This window comes from Phyllostomus discolor, chromosome 12 (genome assembly GCF_004126475.2).
Source record: "Phyllostomus discolor isolate MPI-MPIP mPhyDis1 chromosome 12, mPhyDis1.pri.v3, whole genome shotgun sequence".
NCBI lineage: Eukaryota > Metazoa > Chordata > Mammalia > Chiroptera > Phyllostomidae > Phyllostomus > Phyllostomus discolor.
In genome coordinates, this window is record NC_040914.2 from 48,763,554 (window position 1) to 48,790,052 (window position 26,499).

The following is a 26,499-nucleotide window of genomic DNA, read 5'->3' on the forward strand; positions in this document are numbered from 1 at the left end:
TCCAGGAAGCCCTCCCTGACCTCTCCAGGCCACCTGTTTGAGCCTCCCTGAACACTGTTCTGTCTGCCTCTCCCAGGAAGCCCTCCCTGAACACTGTTCTGTCTGATGACTAACCCCAGCAGCCTCCCCCCACCCCTGGGGCACCTAACCGCCCCTAACTGCCCACTGCCAGGCCCTTGGAGGCAAGGCCTGATGCGGCCTTGCTCGCCGTCCCTCTCCCCTGCAGCATGCAGCACGGAGCTGGGCACAGGGAGGTTCTCACAACGGAAGGTGCCCAGGACATCTGCAACCCTGGCGGGGGGTCGGGGGGCAGAGGACAGGAAGGGGTGTGCAGATCAGGTAGGCCAGCTGGCAGGTCACGATGCGGGTCCCCAGGCCACACGGAGGCCCAGTGAGGCACAGGTGGGAGTCAGACTGAGCAGACACTAAGGCGGGGGGGGGGGGGGGGGGTGCCGGCAGAGGCAAAGCCCGGCAGCCCCACCCACGGGCTGCCCGCCCTGGAAAGCGAGGCCGCAGGCCGGCAGTGGGCTCCGAGGGCCGGGTTTGGACCCGGCTCCCTCCCGGCGGCCGCGGCGTGTTCCCGGCAGACGGGGACTGCTCCTGCCGATCCGAAACCAGGTCAGGGAAAGCGGCTCCCGTTTCCGGCAGGGGTGAGCGTTCCTCCCGGGGAGGGCTCCGCGAGAGTCTCCACACCGCGCACGCGGGACGAGCGGGGACCAAGCCTCATTCCCTCGGTGGCCCCGCGGCTGCCAAAATTACTGACAGACTGACCTACAAAGCGCGAGTTTCTATTTCATGAGCAAACCCCAACGGTTGCCAGCGGAGCCGCCGGCGGGCGAGCGGCGCCGAGGAGCGGAAGCGTCCCCAGCAGTGCCCGCGCGGGGCCCGGCACCTCGGCTTCCCGGAGAAACGTGTCCCTGACACGCCAAGGAGAACGGGGTGGGGGGGTGGGGAAGGGGAGGCTCCAGGACGCTGGCCAGAGGCCGTGGACATGCGGGAGCCGGGCCACTGTCCCCCACGTCTGGGTCGGCGCCACGGTCGGGTCCCGCGGAGGCGACCGCCGTGTGCGTGGCGTCCCCGGAGCCACAGCCCGCACAGCCACACCCCACAGACCGGAGTCCCGTGGGGTTCCCGCCACGCAGAGAATCCTGCCTCCCTGCAAACAGCCCCGGTTTCGTGGGTGCATGACTATGCGGAGGCGCAGATGCCTGAACAGAGAAGGCCCTGAACTTGGCTTCAGACCCTGATGCTGCACCGATGACAGAGCGGGTCCCCCCTCCCTGTGTGAGAGCACCAGACCCCCACCAGGGCGTGGCCACGGAGAGAAGCGATGGGCAACCCATCAATGAGTCATGTATACCACAGAGTAAGGAATGTCCGGCCTCCACCCACCCCTCGTCGTCCGAGTCCTCCAGGTGCAGGCCCACCTCTGAGGCCGCCAGGGGCAGGGGCGTGGTGAGGGGAGCCCTGGGGACCCTCACGGCACCTCGGCGCCGGAAACCCTCAAGGCGGGGCCCTGACGCCGGAAGAAGCTTCTGATAGCGAGGAATCCACCGGAGACCTGAAAGGCCCTGGGGTTTTCCGCAAACCCACGTCTGAGCTGCAAGGCAGCCTCGTGGCATCCGGCGGCGGGCGAGCAGCAGAAAGCAGGTCAGAGGACACAGGCAGGCAGGCAGGCAGGAGGCAGGGGCACTGCCGGCGACCCACCAACAGGACACCTAGGCCCTCAGTGCTGACCTGCAGCCCAGCCACCGCCAACGCCTCATCGGACGTCATCGGCCTCATCGGACACCTCACCACGGTGCCCCGGGCAGAGTCTGCGGCCCGTCCTGGCGGAACCTCACAGGAAACGCCGACTTCCGAAGCAGGATGGAGCCGAGCCGCTCTCGACCCCCAGGGCCCACCCTCCGGGCCCCCCTGCATCCAGGCACCTGCTCGGAACACCAGGGTCCCTCAAATCGCAGTTTGAAAACCAGTGACTCGGTGGCCTCGTTTCCAGCCTCCGCCAGTGCGATACTCCTTGGTCCCCACCCTGTGTCTCTGCAGCCACCCTGGGGTTCCCCAGGACCTCAGCCTCCCTGAGGGCCAGGGTGACGGTCAGCAGCCCTCTGCTCCTGCCGTCCGACGCTGGTCTCCCAGCCTCAAGGTTCAGAGGGTCGCACAGCTGCCCCTGTGTCCAACCGCCAACCCCCGAGAGCACCCAACATCCGCCCCGAAGCTGACACCCACAACCGCGGCCCAGAACGCAGGGCCCTCTCCCCACGACCGTCCCGGGCTCGTCCACCCCGCCAAGTCCTGAGACGGTGAAACCGGAGTGTGAACGGACCGTGGAAAACAGAGCAAAGGCACTCGGGTGGCAGCGGGGATAAGGAATTACTAGTCTGAACAGAAATGATTTCTCACGTGGATGCTGCCTGCCCTGACTTACAGGCCCAGGGCCCACGACAGCACACCCGTCTCTCCACTGGCCAAGAGGTGGGGTGGTGGGGGGGAGTGGGATTCCCAGACACAGCCCTGGCCCCAGGCCCAAGCCCCAGGCCCCTCCCCCTCTCCAGTCCCAGCTCCCAGGTCCCCACCTGGCTCTGGGACCCACCACGGGCAGGTGTGGTACGGACCAGACGCTCCGAACCCATCGGAGGACACACATCGCAGCGGCTGGGGCGGGAGGCTCGCGGAGTGCACAGGCTTTCGGCCCCCCCGCCCAGGAAACTGCCATCCAAGAGGCCAGTCTGGGGGCTTCGTCTGTTGAACGGACCAGAGGGGCCATGGGGAGCGATGACACGTATTCGGGTGCAGGCCTGGTGGGCCTGCGCCCCGGCTTCGGGCCCTCCGTGTGGCCCTGGGCGAGTGTCCGCCCCTTTCCGAGCCCCGGCTTCCTGGTAAGCAAAGGGAAGCCTCCAGCTCGGACCCTTCCTTGGCTTCCGCGGAACAGCAAGACCCTCCCAGACACTGCCCTTAACAACAAGGCGGGAGCCCCACCCGCTCCCCCAAAGCAGAGCCGAGCCTGCCCCACGGCCTTACGCAGCCCAGAGAGGACTTTCATAGACCAGGAAGGGGCGGAGCCTCGGGCCCGCCTCTGCATGGGGCCGGGGGCAGCGGGGAGGCCCCTCCCTTGGGAGGACCCAGGTATTTCTAAACCGGTGAGGCCTCCTCCAGCCCGGCACCAAGCCTGGAGGCCTGCACGCTGGGGCCAGGTGCCTTCCCCCCGATGCTCGCTCGTTCATCAACGGCCACTGTCAAAGTCAAGACCAGCTTGGCGGCTGGAGCAAGGCGCTGCATCTAGGCAGGTGGACTGGTGGGTGTCAGTTTGGACTAGCAGCCCAGCACGGGCTGCCCGCTGTCAAACCAAGGACAGACGTGCTAACAGCAAGACTTCCACGCTGCCCGGCACCCGGAATGCGAGGAAGGGCTCCCCGGAAGGCGTCTCCTCAACCTCGACCCGCTCACGGGGTGATAGGGAAAAGCAGCGGCAAAACTCTGGGCCGGCGTTGTCGCAGCTGCGCGGTGAGGAGGAGCCGGGGCTGAGCGGGGCGGAGAGCGCCAGGAGCGGGAAGAGGCCGAGAGGCCGGTGGCTGCGCTCACAGCCACGCCGCACCCCGCCCTGCGGTCAGGGCAGCCAGACAGTGTCAGCGAGAGCCAGGCGGACAGAGCCCGAGCTGCCAACAGAACGTCGCCTGACAAAGGGCAAGTCTGCGCACACTTCAGAGCTAGAGCGATATGACGTCCCCTTCCGGACTCTCTCGGGCGCAGCGAGGGGGCCCGGGAACCGCTCATCGACACCGGGAAACGGAGAGGCAGCTGGGGGACCGGCACCGAGGGGGCTGGCCCCGGGTCACCGAGCAAGAGGAAACGCGCCTGGACCCCGAGGAGCGGGCTCGCCGAGAGGAGGAGGAGGCACCGCCACGTCACGCACACGGCTGGATCCGGGAAACACCGCCCGCGGGCAGGGGCGGGACAGAGTCCTGAAACCGAGGACAGCAGGCGGGGTGACCGGCAAACAGTAGGAACAACGGAGGCAGCAGGGTCCCCAGCCCCGCACATCTCCCCTGGCTGTCGCCTGGTGCCGGCCCCTGGTGGACCGGGAGCTCTCCTCATGCTGGGTCTCAGGAGCAGGCAGAAGCTCCTTCTCACCGGGGGGCGGGGGACTATCTCACCACACCCTCAAGCAGGACAGCGGCACCAGTGCATGCGGCCGAGGACCAGCCCGCTACCAGGTGCCCTGGGGCCCCAGGTGCTCGCTGTCCACGAGACCGAGGGAGGGGAGGGGCACGTTCCAACCGCCCTTTCGTTCACCTGGCCGCTGAGTCACAGGGGCGGTGCCCTGCCACCCACCCGGGTGTCCCGGGTCCCCCGGCAGAGAAGCAGAGAGTGTTGAGCTGTGCCCACAGGCTGCTTGGAGCCAAGTGGGGCCCACACAGTGGGCTTCTGTGGGGGGGTAGGGCGGGGAGGCTGCCACCGGGTCATCGGGACAAAGAGCTGAACGGCCCCAGGAGCGGGAGACGGAGCCAGGCATCTGAAACCGGACTCGGACACCGGCATTGCACAGAGAAGCCCCGGATGCTTCCCAGTGAGATGCTGAGTGTTTTGTTCTGTTTTGTTTGTTTTGTTTTTGTAAAACGGAACTTGAAGGCTTGTGCTGAGACCCGCTGAGGCCTGTCATGCAGGTGATAGCTGAGGGATCAGTGTGTGTGCAAATGCACATGCGTGCGTGCGTGCATGTGTGAGAGAGAGAGAGTGTGTGTGTGTGTGTGTGTGAGGGGGTACACCTTATCAGACATCCCTCATGAACACCCCACTCGGGGAAGTGTCCACGCAGCCCCTCACACGCATGGAGTGCCCTCCGTGGCTCGCCGTGGCCCTGTGTGTGGGGACCGGCCACAGAAGTCTGAGCGCGCGGCCCCACTCGGGCCCAGTGCGGACGGGGGACTTCGCCTTCCCCACCTTTCAAGGACTCACGTTACCGGTAGCAACAGTTATTTTTTTCCTAAAGCTACAGGCCCGTTAACATGTGATGGGGACCCACCCTAACCGAGATTCTGGGGGCAGAGAGTATCAAAGCCCAAGTGGCTGCTGGAAGCCAGGTCTGTGCGACCGTGTCCCGTACATTTCCGCCAGCCCCTAACACTGCAAGGGAGCCACCCACGGGTCCTCTTCCTGAGCGGGAGTGGGGGGAGAAGGGTCCCTGCCTCCTCCTAGGTCCGGAGCGAACGCCACACTCGGCCGAGAGGCCCAGGACTGGGTCCGTGTGGACAACGTGCATCGGAAGCTTTGAAAACGGCCTGTCGTGGTTTTATTTGTCTCGCCACCCCAGGGACATCCCCGCCTTCCTCCATGCAGCCGTGTGCCACGCCTCCACCGCAGCTTCCCGAGACCCCGCCCGTGGCCACCAGGGAGGGGGTTTGGGGTGACGCCAGGTGGGGACAGTGACGTCCGAGAGAGCCGAGCAGAGAGCCGAGCAGAGAGCCGGGACGCTGGGACGTGCTGGGCAGGATCACGGCTCTGCCCCACAGTGCCGGGAGGGGCAGCGGGGGGCCCCCGGCCCCGGGAGCAGTAAGGTGTCTCCTCCCAGGGAGAGCCAAACCTGGTCTTCCTCCCAAGTCCATCAAAAGTCATTCACGCCACCCAGAACCAGGGAGACCTCAAGAGGAATGGAGAAGGACCACGCACCCGTCCGTGCCAAGGCCGAGACGACGGAGGTGCGAGAGTCATCTGCCAAGGAATGCCAAGGGGCCGTCCGACGACTCCCACGACCGCCAACGTGCGGGAGACGCAGGGAAAGACAGAGAGCCTCGGCAGAAAGATGACGTTGGCAGAGAGACAGATGTAAAGAAGCACTAGATAGAAATATTAGAAATGATAAAAGGAAACAATTTTTTTAACGATTTTATTTTATTTTACTTTTTAGAGAGGGAAGGGAGGGAGAAAGAGAGAGAAAAAGAGAGAGAGAAAGAAACATCAATGTGCGGTTGCTGAGGGCCGTGGCCTGCAACCCAGGCATGTGCCCTGGCTGGGAATCGAACCTGCGATGCTTTAGTTCACAGCCCACGCTCAATCTACTGAGCTATGCCAGCCAGGGCAAAAGTAAACAATTTTTTTAGAAATCAATGCTAAGTTCACCAGCAGAAGGAAGGAGGAGGAGGAAGGTGCTGGTGAACTGGAGAGAGGACACTGACAATGACCATGGACAGAAGAAAGGAGAGAAAGAGAAAGAGAGCGAGGAAAGACCCCTAAGATGAAATGCTTAAGCATGCCCACGTGGCCTGCAGGAAGGCAGGGAAGAGAAACCAGAAATGACAGCCAAAGGGCCGGTGGAAAACAAAACGTAAAGTGGCAGGCTTACCCCCTAGCGTGCCATTGATTACATTAAGTATAAATGGTATAAAAACACACATTAGAAGAGACGGGCAGAACGGGGTGCAGAACAGGGGGCGGCCCACCTATGTCCTCTCTGTAAGAAACTCCCTCAAAAACCTGACGATGTGGGCAGGCTGGAAGCCGAAAGAGGGAATGCGCTGTAGCTGGCAGCCGTGAAGGAAATGCCAAAGGCACAAGGACCACCTGATGTCACATACAGCAAAGCGGGCTTCAGAGTAAAGAAAAACGACCAGAGACGGAGAGGGGCCTTATATGGTGAAAAGGGGCCAACCCGCCAAGGAAACGCAGCAATCTCAAATGCGTACGCAACAGATAACACAGCAACAAAACACGGAGAGCAAAAGCTTACAGAACCGAAAGGAGAAACGGACATCATCACAATTATAGGAGGACTTTCCGACACCCCTCATTCAACGGCTGATAAACCAACTGCACACAAGATCGGCACGAACACAGAAGGTGCCAACAAGCCCATCGACCCACAGGACCGGACGGGTACGGACTGAACCCGTCCCCCCGAGACGGCCGCTGCACACTCTCCCCGAGCGCCCAGAGGACACTCCCCAGTGGGGGCCATGTCAAGGGGCAGAAAATGAGTCTCCGCAAACCTGAAACGATTCAAGTCGCACATAGTATCGTCTCCAATCACAGTGGAGTCAAACCAGAAATTAATAACAGAAAGACGACACGGAAGCCTCCCAAGACGAGAAAACTAAACAACACATTTCTAAATAGTCAGGACTCGGGGATGAAGCTCAAGGGAAATATTTTATAAATCACACTGAACAAATAAAACCGCAGCGGGACAGAGTCTGTGGACACCGTTTAGTCAGTGCTGCGGGGGGATGGCGGCACTCACACAGACATTGGGAAACCGAAGAAGTCTCGAGTCAATAACCGAGCTTCCACCTCAAAGACTCGGGGAAAAAACAATATCCAGATAAACCCAACACGAGCAGGAGGGAGAAAATACTAACAATACAAGCAGAAATCATGAAGTGGAAAACAGAAAACCAATATTCAAGATCAACTGTTAAAACTGGTTCTCGGAGAATATCGGTAACGTTGACAAATCCAAAACAAGGCTGACACAGAAGAAACCGGAGAAGACGTGTATTTCCAGTATCAGCAACGAACTCCAGGAAACCACGACAGACCCTACAGGCGTCAAAATGATAGTAACGCAATGACACTACGGAACTCCACACCCGAAATCTCAACACTTTTGACGAAACAAACCAATCCCTCCAACAACGCGAACTGCCACAACTCAACCAACCGGAAGCAGATCGTGTCAACGGCCCTGTAACTGTCAAGGACATTGAATTCATAATTAAAACCTTCCTGAAGGTAAGTCTTTAGACCCAGGTTCCTTCGCTGGAGAAGTCTAACAAATGCTTAAAGAAGAATCCACACCAATTCCATGCAATTTCTTTTAGAAAACAGAACAGGACCAACCACTTCCAATATATTGTATGGAGCTAACATTGCCTAACGCCGAAACCAAGCAGACAGGATGAAAATAAAAGAAAACTACAGGCCTGGCTGGTGTGGCTCAGTGGGTTGAGTGCCAGGCCGCAAACCAAAGGGTTGCTGGGTCGATTCCCGGTCAGGGCACATGCCTGGGTTGTGGGCCAGGTCCCCAGTAGGGGGCGTGCAAGAGGCAACCACACATTGATGTTTCTCTCCCTCTTTCACCCTCCCTTTCCCTCTGTCTAAAAATAAATAAATAAAATCTTTAAAAGACAAAAAGAAAACTGCAGATCAATATCCCTCAGAAATGCAGACAAAATAATCTTTAACAGTATATTAGCAAACAGAACTCAGCAATCTAGAAAAGGATACAAAGCTATTTTAATATTCAAAAAATCAATATAACTCGCTATATTAACATAATGAAAAATGCAGGGTCACATAAACAGATGCAGTAAAAAGTTTTTTGACAAAACCCAATACCCACTCATGGGTACAAAAAAACTTGTAGAAAATTAGGAATCGAGGGAAATTCCTCAACTTCATAACGAGTACCTACAAAAACTCTACACCTACCATTACATGCAATGGAAAGGGACTAAATGCCTCCCCCTGCATTCGGACATGGAGGCAGAGGCCCAAGTCCTCCTCCTCCAGGAAGCCCTCCACGGCATCCTCCGAGCCGCTCTGAGTGGACACCTGGAGTGCAGGCTCAGCTTGGCCACGGGGGGGCTCAGTGTGTCCTCTCTACCCGGGGGCTTCATTGTCATCATCACCTTTGTCACTCTCTTTAATTAGGCCCTGTCCCTGGGACTAGTAATAATAGGGTTAACAATATTAACAGTCACCACTTGATGGGAACTCCCACGTGCCAGGCAGTGTGCTGGGCACTTTTCGTGTATTTTAACTCATTTAACCCTGCAAACACCCCCAGAAGTAGGGGTGGTGAAGCTCTACGCTTTCTGACGCCCCCACTCCGACTCGAGCTCTGGACTCACTGTGTGTCTCTGGGGGACCCTCCCAGTCCCCCACTCGGGTTCCCAGGCAGAGCACCTGTGAGACTGGTCAGCCCGTGAGGGACACCCTGATGCCTCCGGGGGGTGGTCTGCAGCCGGAAGGGGAGGCCTTCCACTCGCTCCCCGCTGGGCCCCACAGACACACGAGGGAGGGGCCTGGCCAGCCGTCTGCAGCCCCGTGTGGGGCTCTGGCAGCTCCCAGGAGGCCGGGGCGCAGCAGGCCCAGCCCTGGGGCCACCACTGGCCGCCGGACCCTTCTGGAGTTTTGCCATCACTCCAGAAAGGCCGAGACAGAGGCAGATCCGAGGAGAACTGCTCATGTATCAGCTGCTCCCGAGCCACCAAATGACCAGACGGGCCATCAACAACGCTGGCAGGGCAGCACGGGCACCCGGCTGACGCCCACGGTGGGGCCCGGGCCGGCTCCTCCTCTTCCTCTCCCTGCTGGCGCTCTCCTCGGAGCCTGCAAACCTGCTCTGCTTCCTGGGACCCACGGACCCCTCGGATCCTGACGCTCCCCCTCCCGTCCCTGGAGCTGGAAGCTGGAAAGCCGAGCCCCCATCCCAGTGCGTGTCCCCCCAGCACCCCTCAGTCCGTTCCTCCGTCCGAGTCCGCTGGCCTGACCTCGCCCATGACCGTCCAGCAGACCCCGTTCAGCCCCCCTCCTGTGGCCGCTCTGCCGCCACTCACGCCACTGCCCAGAAGCACGGTGCCACCTCGCCATCGATGACACACGGCCCTCGCTCCGGGGGGGCCCTCGCTCTGCCCCGCTGCCCTCCTCCGGCAGACCTGGGGCCGTTCCAAACGTCTCCCCTCCCACAGCCGCTCGATGGCCACAGCCCACGGGGTTCGCCTCTGACGAGTTTCTCCAACCCTCACCCTCCCCGCCTGCCGCCTCCTCCTCTCTCCCCTCCTCTGCCACCGTCTCTCTGGGACCCGGCCACCTGCTGCCTCACCACGTCCCCTGCAGCGACGCCAAGTGGCCTATAGTGTCCCCGCACACCGCACAGGCCTCTTCTCTGTGAACTGGCTTACGCTGTTTCCTCTGCCCGCGAGGCCCCTCCCACCTGGCTTCCCATCTTCTAAAGACCCCGAGTACGCGTCGCCTCCTCCAGGAAGCTCTCCTGGATTGCCCCGACTGGGCAACAGGCCTGTCCTTTGACCTTCCGTATCTCTGGCTTGTGACCTTGCAGTGACCTTACCGCAGCACGTGCCCCCTGCCCCGCTGGGCTGGAGGCTCTGCGCCGAGGATCTCGGCCGCGGTTACCGAACCGAGACCCCTGCTGGAGGAAACCCCGCCCACAGAACAGAGGCCTTTGCCTTTCCCAACAAACAAATAAAGGAAGGAAGGAAGGGATCTAAGACCCTGAGAAGAGTTCCACTGGTTTAAAACCCAGAACTGACGGATTCTCCAAAGACCCCGGTGCCTAGTCAACAACTCCCGGAACCAACCAGTGGGTTCCCACCCACGGGGGCCGTGCAGGGAGAGAGTGACTCTGCCCTACTTAAAAGGTGGGGGGGGGCGGGGGGGAGAAAAGGGAGAGAAGGAAGAACTGGATTACGGGCTCTGTGCACGCTTGCTGTTCTGACGGAACTCGAACTCAGCCTCTGCGGGAGAGGGCGCCGCTCTCTACCACAAGTTGGGGTTCCACGGGTGTCGGGGGTCTGGTGTTACGGGAACCCGAGGCACCACCAGCGAGCCACGCCCGGCCGGGCTCAGCGACAGGTGTGCCCGGCGGAGAGCAGCCAGGAGCCCCTTTTCCTCCTTTGCCCGCGTTTCTCCCGTCAGTGATATTCAAGGATTTTATATTTCCCCGTGTGAGGGCGGAACACTGAGCTCTCTCCCCCTCCAAGGTGCCGGAGTGGGGGGCCGGCCTGCACGGTGGCTCCGCTGGGCTGCACCCCTGGAAGGCTTAGCAGGCGGAACACCTCCCTCTGTCTCCCTCTCCCTCTCTCTGTCTCTCTCACACACACACCCTGAGCAGACCCACCCCTCCAGGTGGACCAGAGCCCACCCTGCCACAGAGAGGGGAGCACAGACAGGACCTCCGAGGCCACGGCCCAAGCGGGAGGTCACAGGCGGGGCCCCCAGGTGCCGCCCCTTCTCCTCCACCAACCGCAGGGCCCGGCCCTCCAGAGGTGCCCAGGGACCGGGGCTGACGCGACCGAGAAAATGACGTCTCCAGATGACTCATGCCCCACGGGGACAGGCCCGGCGGCCTGCGGAAGGTCCACAGCCACGGCCCAAGGACACACGGGGCAAGCATCCGTGATGCGGTGTCCCGAGGGCAGTCCCTCCCCAGCCCAGACCCTCCTCGGGGCTCCCCCAGGGACCGGTGTCACCCCAAGTAAGGGCACCCGGGCCCAAGGGCTGAGTCCCTCCCTTGGGGGCCAACCCGGGTCATAGCAAGTTCATTATTTCAAGGACTTGTTCTCAGGCCCCTTATCCAGCCGCTCGCCCGCCCACCCACCAGGGGCCAAGGGGAGGGATGCACACAGACAGAAGAAGAAGGGACGCCCCCCCCAGCCAATCACTCCCTCGGGGTCCGAGGCCCCGAGTCCTAGAAGAGCCATGAGCACCTTGTCCACATACGTGTTCCTTCCACACTCAAGGGCGGACACACCTTCCCCAGACATCGGAGGGGGGCCCTGCCTCCGGGCTGGCCCCCCACAATCCTTCCCTCAGCTCTTACCCACAGGCTGCAGGGTGGGAGCCCCTGCAGAGCCATTTCTGAGGGGGCACCCTCCCAGCGTTGCAGGTGAGATGGGGGGTGGGGGGGGGCGGGGCCCAGCAGGCCCCCGGGGCAGGAGGCCCACAGAACAGCGCCATGGGCCGCTCCGAGTATTCGATGTTCCTGTGTGGGGAGGGGGTTGTCTACGAGCTGGGGGAAGCACAGAGAGGGGGTCTCATTCTCCGCAGGGAGAGGGGCTTTCAAAGGAGACCCCGGTGCCAAAAAGGCTTCCAAAGACCCCTGCCTGTCCGTGAGCTCCACAGCGCTCCCCGGCCCACAGCCGCCGGCAGAGGGGAGCCGCGGAGAGGTTGCCACGGAGATGCGTCCCTGAGCCATTGTAACTCCGGGTCTGCAGAGCCACAGAGAGGCCCCTGCTATAAAAAGGCCGGCTGAGCGCTCCCTGGGGAGGTCTCCGGCAGCCCGGGTGCCGGCGGAGGCCTGCCTCGGACCCCTCGTGCCCCGAGTTTATGAGAAGGCCGCCCGGCTGAACGGCCCCCGCTTGGTGCCACTAAAGGGGGGCTTTTACCCCAGCAGCTCCAGGCGGCTGCTCTGGGCTCGGGCCATTTAGCGGGGGAAGCCGTCCACGGGGACACCAGGCCCTGACTGTTTTCACCGGAACGGCAGAGCCAGCCCCTCCCCGCTGCGCTGCCAGGGCTCCAGTGCCCGGGCTTTCTTCCATTTGCACCTCCACGGCCACTCCTGCAGCCTGCCTCAGCCACCTGGGCCACCTGGGCGCACGACACAAGCCAAACACAGTCTCTCACCTCCTCCCTGCTCTCCTGTCCCCCCCCCTCCGCCCCGCCTCATTCCCTCACCTCCGGACCGGACCGGACCAGGCGGGTCTCCGTGCCCTCCCAGCCCCCTCCTCGCCGCCGCCACCGGGCTGACAACCCTGAGACACATGGCGATTCCCGGCCGCACGCCGCTCCCAAACCTCCCACGGTTCCCCAGTGCAAAAACCCAAGGGTGCACACTGGGGTGCCCAGGGGACCAGGCCGGGGACGCACAGCCTCCCCCTAAAACACAATGGGGACCGGTGGGCACTGGGGACGCACAGACGCAGCTGCTGCTGGGCCCCGACAACTGTGCCAAGGGGGGTCTCTCCTGCCCCAGGCCCCGGCGGGAGAGCCACACACAGGAGAGCCCGGGCTTCCATCCGTGGCTTTGTCGATATCCCTCAGTGAATCGAGCTGATGAGGCAGGGGGCGGGTGGGGGTCTGGCTGGAGCATGAGGAGGTGCAGGTCACAGGGGTCACTGGCCCGCGCCTCGCGGCCACGCACTCAGGGCCTGCATGGCGAGACCTGCTCCCCCTGCATGAACATCTCGCCTTGTCTGGTTTGGAATCTCCGCTCCTTGCTGCCTGCGGCCCCGGCCTCCAGCTCCCCGGCCAGCGGCCAGCACGGCCGCACAGGTGTGGGTGCGTGGCCCTGCCCCCACGTGACAGGACCCTCTCCTGACGCCCGGCCCCCATTCGCGGTTCACCTCCACAGGTTTTTCTGAATGGTCGCCATCACGCAAGGGCTTTATGACACAGCGCCAAGTCAGCAAGGCTGTTGCTGACGGAGAGACGAGAGGAGGAGGAGGAGAGGGGTGGCCACCACGAGACCAGGGCCCGCCTCAGAGGGCAGGGTCTTAGGGAAAACCGTCACACGTCCCCCAAAGACCGAGGGCACCTGGATTCCAGAAGCTCCCGAAGTCCTCACCCCCGAACCTACCGCCCCCCACCACCGTGCTCGGCAGAGATCCAGCTTTTCCCTCTCTTAGGGGGGCCCCCACCCCCGCCAGGGGACACGTGCACACCCACCCATGGGAGACAGATGGGACCTCGTGGCGTCCCTCCGTCCCTCCACACCGGGGCCATCCGGGGCCACCACCAGCTCCGGAAGCTCCCGCTCCAGAAGGGCTGCACGTCCCACAGGGCAGGGCATGGGGGAGGGGCAGAGGCTCCGTGAGCGCCCAGTCTGGACCACGAGCCTGAGGGACCCGCCACGCGTGGTGGGGAAGCATGAGCGGTCAAACCTACGCGACGTCGTGATGGACAAGGCGGAAGCCTCTTCGGCCCTGAGCGCCTAACGACAACCAGGAGGTGCCCGCCCTCGGCACTGGGGGCAAACGAGGGCCAGGAAGGGGAAGGGGCTGCACAGGGCTGGGCTAGGACGCGAGGGGAGCGGGCACAGGAAGGCTGGGTGGGGGCAGGGCTCTGGCTCTGACACTCTACCTCCCACCTGAGATGCTCCAAGCCCGCGGCTGGGACTCCGGCCGGCGCCCTCAAGGCCGGTGACACGAGGGCTGGAACCACCCCCCTCCAGCCCCAGCACGCGGCCCCGGCACAGCCGCCCCGGGGGGGGGGGGGGGGGGTCTCACCGATCATGTGGTTGGCAACGTGGATCTGGATCTCCCTCTCGTTCTCGAAGGTCATCTGGCACTTGATGCACTGGTATGTCTTTTTCTGTTGGGAGACAAGGGGGAAGGAGCCCGTCAGCAGGGAGAGCAGAGCGGGCGGCCGAAGCTCCCGGAGTCCGGGCTCAAGGCCCCCCCAGCGCGGCCCTGGTCCCCTCCCCCAGATCCCTGCAGGCCGTTCCCTTCCCACCAGCTTCTGAACCCGTTCCCCAGTCCGGGGGACGCGGGGCCTGGCTGTGCCCTGGAGGAGCTGCTCCCTGCTAGACCCGGGGAGCATGCCCCACCCCGAGGAGTGGGTGCACAGCAGAACCCCGGAAAGGAGGCCGAGGGGGCTACCCTGCTTGGGGGTGCTCTGGTCCACCTCCCCGTCCTGCACCCGCCCAGAAGTCTCGCCATCCGCCCCCTGCCCACCTGTCCCTCTGCCGCAGGTTCATGCGTCCCGTCTCGGCCCAGAGACACACACACCCGTCAGCATCCCCGCTGCCACCCTGGGGGCACACTCGTCCCTCTCCACGTGCCCAAGGTGCACAGCCGCACCCTGACACGCGCCCCCGAGCGCACACACGGAAGGCTGCTAAGCGTATCCGTGCACACTCACACGCAGGTGCACACACAGGCTCACCACTCCGACACCACGAAGGCGCGAGCATACCCAGGAGCCCCCCGGCCTTGCACACCAGGCTGGGTGCCCGCGCCCAGAGCGGAGGGCGCCGGTGGGGCTGTGGACACCACGAAGGCGCGAGCGTACCCAGGAGCCCCCCGGCCTTGCACACCAGGGTGGGTGCCCGCGCCCAGAGCGGAGGGCACCGGTGGGGCTGTGGGTCCCCCAGGCGGCGCACCACAGGCACTCGGACAAGCGGGTGAGGACCCCCCGCGTTCGCTCACCCTGGGCTTCCTGCTGCAGCCTTGCCCACCCCCCACCCCCACCCCCAGCACCTCCTCTGGTCCGCCCCCACCGCGACCCCCCAGACATGCTTCCTGCTCTGGGGCGGGGGCCCAACCAGGAGACAGCCGCAGACGGGGCTGGGCGTTTCAAGCACCTCCTTCACCCTGCGCCGTCTCCCCGGGGCCAGCCCAGGGGAGCCGCAGCTGAGCCCGAGGGCCTGTGACCAGGGCCACCTCCCGAGCCGGCCCTGCACAGCCTCAGAGAGGGCAGGGGGGCAGGAGGGGGAACGACAGCCGGAGCGACTGAACTTCCAGGACGGTGCCCACCGCTCACACTCCTCAAGCACCGACCACGGGCAGGCGCTGTGTGCTCTGAGCACGTGCAGCCCCTCCGCGGCTCCACTGTCAGGAGGGAGGGGGCGGAGTTCCAAGAGGTGGGACCACTGGGCCGAAGCCCCCCGCAGGGACTCCAGGCCCCGAGGCCCCAAGGCCTCCCTCCGGGGCCCACTGTCTGGGCTGTGGCTCTTGGCTCCACGCCCCGGCCTGCCGCGGTGGCCCTCTCACCTGGACCTCTGTCACCCGCTGCGGGCTGCAGTGGGGCAGCACCGCCAGGCAGGGGGCGGCTCTGAGAGGGTCTGGCCGGCGCCGGGGGGCCTGGCGCGGGGGCGCTGTTGTCACCGCCCAGAAACACAGGGCCAGGCGGGAACCTCGGCACCTCACGGTCTACCCAGCAGCAGCCTCGGCCCCACGGGAACCCAGTCCTCCGAGGGCTGGTTGCTATGGATACACTCCCAAGGGTCCCCGCCTGCCAGCCCCCAAGCCACGGCGCAGCCCCCAGAGTCCGCTCCTGCACTCGGGAGTCCTGGGGGAGGGAGGGGTGGGCTCGCAGACAGCTGGGCCCCCACCACCAGGCGTGCCCAGGCGGGGGGGCAGGGCCCCCAAGGCCGCGCCTGCGCCGGGGAGCTGCCCGAGCTTTGTCTCTGCGCGTGGCCCGGCTGCCCGGGCCTCTCGAGGGGACCCTCAGCTCAGCCCCCCTCTCACGGCCCTGGGGCAGGACCGGGGGGCCTGTCGGGCGCCAGAAAGCCAGCCCGCGCGGCCCTGACCCCCCGCACTGCCTCGAGCCGCTGTGCATCCCCAGCACACAGCTCCCCCTTTCTGAGCCCGGATCCTCTCGGCGCCGAAACAGAGGTAGAGGTCACCGCGAGGCGGGAGCCCAGGTTGTTGCCATGGAAACAATGGAAGACCCAGCACGGACACTGTGGGAGCTCCAGGAAGCAGTGCTTGACGTCGGACGCTGGGCGGGAGGCGGCTCCCAGCAGCCCCAAGGCCCAGGGCAGTGCCGATGGGCTGGGTGCGCCTGAGAGGGGCAGTGCCAGGCCCAGCCTGAGCTGGGGGCCACCACCCCAGGTCCCGCCCCAGCCAGCCTCGCCCCTCGTGCACCCAGGGTGGGCTCTAGGGGTGCTGGGGGAAGTGGGGGTCACATGCTCAGTCTGTGGTCCCCACGTGCCCATCCCTCCTCTGCCCCCCAAAGGCTGGGGGCTGGCGGGAACTTCCTAGCTGCTCTGAGCCCCCATTTCCTTGTCTGCCGCGTGAGTGTCCGGAGGGCCGACGAGGTTAAAGTGCTGGGACGTCCTCGCCCCGGGACGAGGACCTGTGACTGTGAACGGGAAAGCGGCAGGTGACGTCTCCTGCTCACCTATCCTCGTCAGAGCAAACCACGGCACGGGGGCGGGGCCCAGCATTGCATGGCCGACCGGGGCCGGGCGCTGGCCGCTCAGAGCAGACGCCGATGCAAAGCCAGGCTGGCCTCCCCGGCCTCAGCCTTGCAGACGGACACTGTCACTGGGACCGTCGGTCACTCGTGCCCTCTGGCCTGACCAGTGAGGACGGAGGCCCAGAGAGGCCGGACCACTGGGGGGTCCTGGGACAGAAGGTTTGTAACCCAGCCCACCCGACTCCAGGCCCGAAGGCCCCCAAGTCCACCACACTGACCGGCCACCAGCCAGCGCAGGCCGGGGAGGCAGCGACCGGGCCCGGCCCACGCGCAGGACTGGGCTCTCTGCGGAGCCGGTCTGCACTGTCCGCAGCCCTCCCCCCGGGGCCCGGCGCGCAGGCCGCAGTTCTGACCCCGCGCTGAACCCCCTCTGCGAGCATCCCTGCCTCCCAGCGGCCACCTACGGCAGGTGGCCTGTCCCTGAGTCCCGCCTCCCTGCCGGCAGCGCCAACAGCAGCCCTCCAGGGAAAGACGCCCTCGGGATGTGCTCGGCCCCTCCTGGGTCTGGGAACAGACGAGCCGGAGTCCATGCGGATCCCGTCCAACCCCCGAGGGCCACGTGGGCTCTAGGCCCCATAAGGAGCCCCCTGGCCGCTGTCCCCGTGCGGACCCTCCGGTAGCCAGACCCCACTGCCTCACTGAGAGCCACTGGGTAGGGTCCTGTGACTCCCCTGGTGTGGGAGCCCCAGGGCAGAGTCCATTCCTGACCCTTCTTGGCTGCCAGGCACCCCGAACATGATGGATGCTTAACAAACGTGATGAATGATTGAGTGAATGAATGAATGAATGAAGTGATCAGTCGTTACTGATGACAGTGACTGGCACCGGGTCTAGGGCCTCCCACGTACCAGCAGCCGCACGAGCTAGAACGAGGCTGGTGACTGCAGCCGGTGGCACGACCTCCGAGCCCCAAGGACGGCCCACGGGCTCCTGCAGCTGGAGCCCAGGAAGCGAAGCGGCCTTCCCGGGAGTCCCAACGGGCAGGTGACGGGGCCGTCCCCGTCGATCACGAGGACCACGGCGTCAGCTCCAGGCCACCGGCTGTGCAGCCAGCCACTACACCGGTCCCTCCCCAAGGATGTCACGGGCACCCCCCGGCAACTCTATCAGGTCGAGACAGGAGCCCCCCTTTCCCCGATGGGGACCGGGCAGCGGGGGCCCAGAGAGAGCGACAGTGTACGCGTGCCACGCAGCCGGAGGGGACGTGGGGTTCCAGCCCGAACCTACCGCGGCCGCACTTACCCGGGGCACCGGTGACGTCTGGGTGCCTTTCCGGGGCCCGCTGGTCTCCGGCGTGAGGTCGCGGTGGTCCACCTGCACGTGGCTCTCCAGGTCCTCGGCACTCTCGAACTTGACGCCGCACTCGGGGCAGCGGAGGCTGGCGCAGGGCCGGTCGGCGGGCTCGGGCGGGGCCAGGCCGCCCACCTGTCCGTTGGCGCTGCGGGCCATGCAGCCGGCACAGAGGCCGTACGGCAGCCCGTTGACGTCCAGCTTCACCAGGTCCTGCTTGCTGCGGAACTCCTTGAGGCACAGGGCGCACTTGTAGAGCTTCTGCAGCCCCTGGCCGTTGGGGGAGGACGCGGCCGAGCTGCCCGCCAGCTTCTGCATGTGGAAGGTGCCGTGGATCTTCAGCTCGAGCGTGGAGGTGACCGTCTGCATGCAGACCACGCAGCGGAAGCCCGTGAGCGAGTTGCGCAGGTCGGGGTGCATCTGGCAGTGCTCGATGAACTCCTCCTCGCTCTGCAGGGGCATCTTGCAGATGCGGCAGGTGCCCGTGTCCAGGCTCTTGCTGTGGGTCACCTTGTGCTCGGTGAGCGTCAGCAGCGAGGGGAAGCGCTCGCCGCAGATGGGGCACAGGTAGTGCTTGGCGGGGCCCCGGTGCGTCTGCAGGTGCTCCCGGAGCCCGCTCTCCGAGAAGAAGGTCCGCGAGCAGACGGTGCACTTGTGGCTGCCCTTGATGAACTCGGCCTTCTTGCGCGAGCCGTCGTCCTCGCCCGGCCGGATGTTGTGGTCCCGCAGCCGGTGGTTCTGCAGGAGCACCTCCATGGTGTAGGCCGCGCCACAGATGTCGCAGCCGTACATGGGCTCCGAGGCGTCCACGTCGTCCTCGCTGGCCTCGTGGCTGTTGGGCGCCTCGGGGTTCTTGAGCAGCAGGCCCGGCAGGTCCGCGGGCTCGGCCTTCTTGGCGGCGGCGGGCGGCACCCCGTTGGCCGTGCCGTTCTCGGTGGCGGCGTCGAACACGCAGTGCTTCTCCCGCAGGTGCTTCTCCAGCAGGATGATGGCGTGGAAGGCCTTGCTGCAGAACTTGCAGTTGTACTTCTTGCTGTGCGTGGTGATGTGGCACTGCAGCTCCACCTCCGTGCTGAACGTCTCCCCGCAGAAGATGCACTTGTGCGCCTTGGCCGGGTTGCCCAGGTGGCTGTGCTTCACGTGCACCTGCAGGTCGGCCTCCTTGCGGAAGTCCCAGTTGCAGGCCGTGCAGCGGTACATCTTCTTCTCGTTGCTGTGCTTCACCGCCAGGTGCACCTGGATGGACACCTTGGAGTCGAAGACCTCCTGGCACAGCGTGCAGTGGTAGAGCACGAAGGTGTGCATGTCCAGCAGGTGCTTCTGCAGGTCGTCCACGGACGAGAACTGCTTGTCGCAGCTCTCGCACACGTAGTGGGTGGACGTGGTCGTGTAGTGCACCGTCAGGTGCTGCAGCAGCGACTCCTGCGAGTCGAAGTCCTCCCTGCACTGGGGGCAGGCCTGCTTCCGCAGCAGCAGCTCCAGGTGCAGCTTCAGGTGGGTCTGGAAGCTCTCGAAGGTGGAGAACTTGAGGTCGCACTGGTTGCAGGGGTACTCGCCGTTGGACGCTGAGTCGGCGCTCACCGAGAGCCGCTGCCGCTTCGGGGACGACACCTCCACGTCGGAGGACACGGGGCTCTGCTCCGCCTTGGACTTCTTGCCGTGGGCCAGCGGGATGTTCTTGTGGTTCTCCTTGATGTGCTTGGTGAGCTTGAGGATGGAGCCGAAGATGGGCGAGTTGGTGCAGTAGGGGCAGGAGTAGACCTCCATGAAGGACTGCGTGGGCCGCGCCACGGGGGACTCCAGCTTGGCGCCGCCCACGCTGCAGTGCGCCTGCTGGATGTGCTCGGTGAGGGAGGACTCGGTCAGGAAGCCCATGGAGCACTGGTTGCAGAAGAAGGCGTTGCTGCCGTCGGGTGGGGTGGCGTTGGGGCCGCAGTGCGAGACCCGGATGTGCTCCTGCAGGCTGTTGATGTCAGCGAACGTCTCCGGGCAGTAGTTGCAGTGGAAGGCGGAGACGCCGCCGAAGGGCATCACGGGGTAGGCGTGGTTCTTGTGCAGCTTGCGCACGTGCTCGTTGAGGTTGTACAGCGTGGGCATGGAGTCCAGGCAGATCTGGCAGGTGTGGCTCTGCTGCGGCTTGTCCGCGTGGATGGTCTTCAGGTGGATCTCCAGCACGGCCAGGCTGTGGAAGTCCCGCCGCGTGCAGTAGGGGCAGCTGTAGACCGCCTTGGGCCAGCCCTGCCCGTCCTCCCGCGCCTTCTTCGGGCCCCGCAGCGGCTTCAGGGTGGAGTCCGGGGTGGAGCCCCGCTCCACCGAGGCGCTGGAGTCCGGCGTGGCGCTGCTCATGGAGGCCACGCTGCCCAGCACGGGGTCGGGGCTGACGCTGTGGTTGCTGGAGTCGGGCTGCCGGTGGCTGTCCAGGTGGCAGTAGACGCCCTCCACCGAGGAGAAGTGCTCGGGGCACATGGGGCACCTGTGCTTCTGGCTGGCGTGGGCCTGGTGGATGTGGGCGAGCAGCGCGCTCTCGTCCACGAAGACCTCGGGGCAGTGGATGCACTGCAGGTCGGCCTTCTCTGACAGCTGCGGGTGCCGGCTGAGCACGTGCCTCTCCAGCTCCTCCGTCTGGCTGAAGGTGTCCTCGCAGTAGTCGCACATGAAGTCGTCCTTCTTGGCCTCCTTCTCGGACTTGGCCAGGTGCTCCTTGTTCTTCTTGTGCGCCTGCATGTGGCTCTGCAGCGAGCTGGTGGAGGAGAAGCCGCGCTTGCACACGGAGCACTTGAAGGGCTTGCTGGAGCTGTGCGTCTTCAGGTGGATCTTGAGGTGGTCGCTGCGGGAGAAGGCCGCCTCGCACTCGTGGCAGTGGTACTTCTTGTCGCCCGTGTGCAGCTTGATGTGGCGGTCGCGGCTGCGCTTGTGCTTGAAGAGGCGGCTGCAGTAGGTGCACTTGAACGGCAGCTTGTCGCTGTGGATCTGCTCGTGCCTCTTCAGGTAGCTCAGGCGGATGAAGGACTTGTCGCAGAACTGGCAGGGGTACGGCAGGCCGGTGCCCCCTTCCTCCTCACCTAGGCCCAGGTCGCACCCATCCCCGATCATCTGCGTGGGTGACGCAACATCCTTGCTGGAGGGAGACGAGGCCACCCAGGAGAGTTGCGGGTCGTCGTCACCATCTGCGGGGGTGGGGGGGAAGGCAGAGAGATGAGAGGCAATCCCCAGGGCCCCCGCGGAACAAGGACGGAGCTGGCTTCTCAACAGCTCGCGGGCTGGAGCTCGCAGCTGGCCGGCCGCGGCAGGGGGCTCGGGGAGGGATTGGGGGGGGCGGGAGCCAGCAGCACGAGAGCCCTCCACCTGCAGGGCGGGCAGGGGCGGGGGGGCAGGATACAGAGAGGATGTGTCTGCCTGGGCCTGGCCGGACCACGTACCCCCACGGCCTCTTCCCTGATGGGCGGGGGGAGCCTGGACAGAGTCACCAGCAATGAGACCAGTTCCATCACCTGATCGAGATGGGGGGCTGCCTCCCCTCCAGCCCCTCGTCCTGGCGGGAAAGCCCACCGGTCCTCAGGGGCCCAGGTAAGCTCGCAAGAAAATACAGGTCACATCCACAGACGCGGCTGCGGCTGCACCCGCCCTGCCTGGGGACAGGGGCTGATGACGCCGAACGAATGGTCCCAGCAGGTGGCAGACCCACAAATGAGGCGGGGAGTCACGGGCGCATGGCCTGGGACCCAAGCACACCCGGAAGGGAGCAGCGGGCACTGCAGGGTCCCCGCCACCACGCTCCCAGGGAGCTGTTGTCTTTGCTCCCCCTCTTCCCCAGGACTCACCCACGTCCACCCCGGGTCCCGGGAGATGGTGGAAGCGATGAGAGGGGGGACCAGGACCGAGAGGGCCACAGAGATCACAGCCCAGCAGGCCCTTAAGTGGGCCGACGGGGCGGGGTGGGTGGGGAAGGTTCTCCCCGTATGACGCCCAGTGTGGCTCACCCTCCCCGGGGACCGAGGCCACCCCCACCCCACCCCACCCCTGGGCCCCTGCCGGCCCATCCAGCCTCAGAGGACACGGCGCCAGCTGTTTATAGGAAAACAAAGGCGCTCAGGACGCAGCCAATAAAGCCGGTGCAGCTCCCCGAGACGCGGCGGGGGCTGAACCCAGCCAGCCAGAGCCGGCGCTGAGTTCCGTGGCTCAAGTTTCGCTGGTGGATTTAGAACTTAATAATGAATGAAACGGACCGCAGGCTGCTCCGAGCGGAGGAGAGGCAGACAAAAGCTCAGATTCGGCCACACTGACCTTGTGCTTGTGAGCCCAAGGAGACCAGCCTCGGCGCCCACCTCCCCCGCCCCCGGCCGGCCCAGCCAGCCCAGCCAGCCCAGCGCAGCCTCCCAGGTGTGTCCCCAGGGTCCCTCCGGAGCCGCCCAGACCCTCCAGGAGGGAAGGGGCAGGAGGACCACACACACACACACAGCCACACCTACAGCCACACCTACAGCCACACCTACCACCATACTCACGTCATCTACAATCACATTCTCTCTCACGTGGATACACCCATTCGCACACTGTCACTCACACACACATACACACACACACTCACCTGCTGACACCAGCATCACACTCACACCAGCACAGAGACGCCAGGTCCTCCCAGCTCCGCAGCCGTCCCGGGCCGAACCCACATGTCAGGAGGCAGCGAGCCCGGCCCCAGTGTGTCTGGCAAGGTCCCTCGGGGCTGGCTCGGAGCCTGCTCCCGGGCCGCACCCCCACCCCGGGGCCCTCGGACGGGAGGATCTGCCCAGCCCCCGCAGGCACCGCTGGCAAAGCTCCAGGCCCCGAGTCCCGCCCCTCCGGCAGCCTCCCCACCTCTGACACCCAGCCACCCAGCCCGACACAGGCACCTCCCCGACTGAGGCGCCTGCTCCCTTGGGGGCCTCATGTTACAAGGGCCCTTCGGACCGCAAGGACGCAGATGCTCCCAGCCCCTCTGGGCTCCCTGGGGCGCAAAGGGACCCAAGGGAGGAGGTGGCTGGAGCCGGGGCACCCGGGGGACCTGCTGGGCCCCCACCCCGGGCCGGGCTCAACCAGCCTTTTATTATTTTGATGCCGTGGCTGCTTGGACTCACTCGGGCGGCCATGGAGCCCGTCCTGTGCACCTGTGATTCTGCTCAGCACCTTCCCACGGCCACCAATGGGGGCAGGGGGGTGGGGGAGGAGCCAGGGCCCCGCCCACTGCACAGGCGAGGAAACCGAGGCACGGCCACCGCGGGGTGCCCAGGAGGTGACTGCACCAGGACTGCACAGGTGACGAAGGGAGAGGGGACCGCGTGTCTAGCCTCCGGCGTGGTCACAGCTGGCTCTCCCCTGACCCTCCGTGACAGGGCAACCGCAGCCGGCCCACTGTCCGTACTGTATCGAGGAGGCCCCTCCACCGCCCTGCGGAGGCCTGTGACGCACGGGACGGGACGCACTGCCCTAGAACCTCAGGTCGCCTGCCTGAGGGAGGGGGGGCAGACGCCGGCGCTCACAGCCCCGAGTTTATCCATCCACCTGCGACCGCGCCTGGGCACCCCCGAGAGGCAGCTCCCGCACCCGGAAAAGGAGAGCCACCGTGAGGAGCGGGTGAGAAAAAACATGCGGACGGTCACGGTCACTCCCTGACGTGGAGCGTCCAGACCGGGCGCGAGGGGGCGGAGCCTGAGAGCAGCTGAGCGGTCGGCCGGGGCTGGGGGGGAGGGGCGAGAGGTGACTACTGGGTGTGGCCTTCTGAGGTCAGGGAACCGCTCTGAAAGGGGACCACGGCGGAACCGCCCGGCCCTGTAAACGCAGGAGGAGCCACAGAGCTGTGCGGCATGCAGACGACACGCCAGTAAAGCTGTTAAAGAGGAGGCACCGTTTGGCCCGTAACAAACGAGCACCAATTAGCAGCACCGGTGGTAGCGGCATTAGCAGCTAGTGGGCTGGCCAAAGAGCCCGTTCAGGTTTTTTCTGCGAAATAAAAGACGTGTTTTTTTCACGTTTACCAATAACTTGATTGACTTGGATATCCTGAGCATGCCGGCCCTCTCCCGCGTGCTGTAACGCGGATGGTCCTCAGTTAATGTCTCAGTCCGATCGCCATCCACTCCGGCTGGTCTGCCTATCCAGCGAGAAACGTCCAGCACGAAACTTCGCAACCACTTTGGACACGTTCCCTCGGTCACAGCGCCTTCTCCACACACGGCGCAGATCTTTCCCCGAGTTTCTGCTGGGTTTTCACCTTTCTTGAAATAATAAAGCACATGAAGCCAAAAACACTTCGTCCTTTCTTCCATTTCAGTATTAAAATGGCTACCCCAAAATTCACCAATTTTGGTGGGTTTGTTTAAGTGCATGCAGATGTGACGGCTGTCACGGCGCCATCTAACAAAATTGTTTTGAATGAAGTTAAAGACAACTAAGCGCTCCTGGATCCCTCGCATGAAAAAAGCCAAACGAACTTTTTGGCCGGCCTCACACGCTGGCTGAGCGTGTCCCGGGGGCCAGCACGGGGCCGGGTGCTGCTGCTCCTGCAGGTCATTGCTTCACGCCCCTCCGTGGCCAGTCACACCGCACTTCTGAGCTGCGGAGCTGAGGCGCAGAGAGGCGAGCGACACGCCCTCGGCCACGCGGCAGGAGTCCCAGCCAGGTTGTGTGTCCTCCGGGGGGACAGGACCCCTCACCCCGGTCCCCCCAGGCTTCGGGAGACAGAATCAACCTGCCGGGTGCCCCAGGCCACCGGACCCCCGTGGGGCCTCCCGGCTGCCTATATTTTTCCACAAACAAGTTTCAAAATCCTGCCATTCTGGGAGCGACAGACCGAGCAACCGCTGGGAGGGGCTGCAGTCATCAGAGCCGAAATGAAAATGAGGCCCCGACAAGGAAGAGGCCCAGGCAGGGGAAACGGGCTCCCCCAGCAGAAGTCCCAAACCCACAGCCCCCGGTTCAGAGCCTAGGCTGCTGCCGGCTCCCCCCCCCCCGCCAGGTGCATTTTGCTTTGCGGGCCCCTGGCTGGGTGCTCCAGAACCGGTGGAGAGAGCGGCAGGGCCGAAGAGCTGAGGATGGGCGTGCAGGCGTCGGCAGAGGGAGCTGGGGTCCTCTACCTCACAGAGGTGAGGCTCCCCTCCAGCCACCTGTCGGACACCACATGCACAGAGGCGAGGTGAAGGCCACGTCCAGGCTCCCTGCAGTGACTCGGGGAGAAGGTTGGTTCCAGAAAAGTCCGGCTCCGCCCCCTACCTCCTTCCTTCCCCCAAGAACTGCTCATCTAGAGTTCCCTGTGCACCGTGCATGCTTCTAAGCGCTTGGCGTGTGCTGACCCGTGTGGTCCTCGCAACAGGCCCACGACAGGCACACTTCTTGTTTCGTGGACAGATGAGGAAACTGAGGCACAGAGAGGCTGAGTGACTGGCCCCGTGCCACACAGCAAGCAGGCAGCAGAGCCAGGAACCAACCAGCCAGGTTCTGACCGGGGCTCTGGTCCACAGTTTCGCGTGGCTCCTCTCCTTTGGGCTGGGGACGCCGTCACAGCAGGTCAGCGGGGAACGGGGACACGGCCCTCAGCGTGTCCTGCCCCAGCAGCACGAGAAACATAACAATGTGGGGACAAAAGTCACTTTCACGACGGAGGCTGAAGTCACTTAAAGACGGCCGCCCCGCACAAAGGCCTGGTAGGGAGCGGGCTCCACGGGCCGTCCACGGGCCGTCCGCCGGCCGCTGCAGGGAGGAGACCCAGACAGGCACAAAAGAGGAGAAGTTCTGATCAAACCTCAGTGGAGTGGCAAAGAAGAGCGTGCACTGGGCCTGAGCGGCAGGGCGAGCGGGCTGGATCCCAAGCTGGGGGCCCGAACTCGGCCTCAGCCGCCCCTTGCTGGGACACAGCCGTGTGCCGCCGCCTCCCGTCACAGCGAGTCTGGGAGGGGGCTGCCGGGGTGCTGCCTGGACAGGGAGGCAGAGCGGCCAGTCTACGGGAGCGAAGACAAAACAGGGCACCTTGCTGCCATGAGGGGCAGAGTAACAACGGAGTGAGCTCCCCGTCGCCAAGGGTATACAAGAGAAATGACTGTGACAAGGACGCTGGGAGGGTCCCTGTAGCGGATGGGATGGTGAAAAGGAGCGATGCCTTGCAGCCCTGGCTGGTGTGGCTGGGCGGACTGAGCACCAGCCCGTGGACCACCCGAGGCCCACCCCACTGCAGACGCTGCACCCCCTTCCCTGAGGCCCCCCACACACCAGCACAGTGCCGGGCCCAATGGCTCCAGCTGAGCCCGGGGGAGTCCCACACGCCACATCGCACCTGCCACAAAGGCAAAGTCCTGTCCTGCGTGGGCAGCGCCGGCAGTGGACCCCAGGCCAGGCTGGCCCTGAGGCCCGGCGGCCCTGAGGGTAACTGACCGCGTCCCCTGAGTGGTGGCCAATGAGGCGGGCTGCTGACCGGGCCCGAGCAGAACCAGGTGGGCCAGAGGCAGGCAAGGGAGGAGGCCGGAGCGGCGTGGTGGCTAGCGTGGAAGGTGGAAAGAGGCCACAAGCCATGAGCCACGAGCCGAG

At 64.5% G+C, this 26,499-nt stretch overlaps 1 protein-coding gene across 2 annotated transcripts in view; it reads right to left on the reverse strand.

Annotated features, from left to right (window-relative positions):
- Positions 1-26,499, reverse strand: part of ZNF423 (zinc finger protein 423) — a 247,992-nt gene that overhangs the window by 81,613 nt on the left and 139,880 nt on the right. For both annotated transcript variants that reach the window (XM_028534786.2, XM_036013513.1), the window contains 2 exons: positions 17,899-21,113; positions 13,962-14,046 (listed from right to left, as the gene is read on the reverse strand). In XM_028534786.2, coding sequence (XP_028390587.1) covers positions 13,962-14,046; positions 17,899-21,113 — 3,300 coding nt within the window. The remainder of the gene's footprint in view (positions 1-13,961; positions 14,047-17,898; positions 21,114-26,499) is intronic.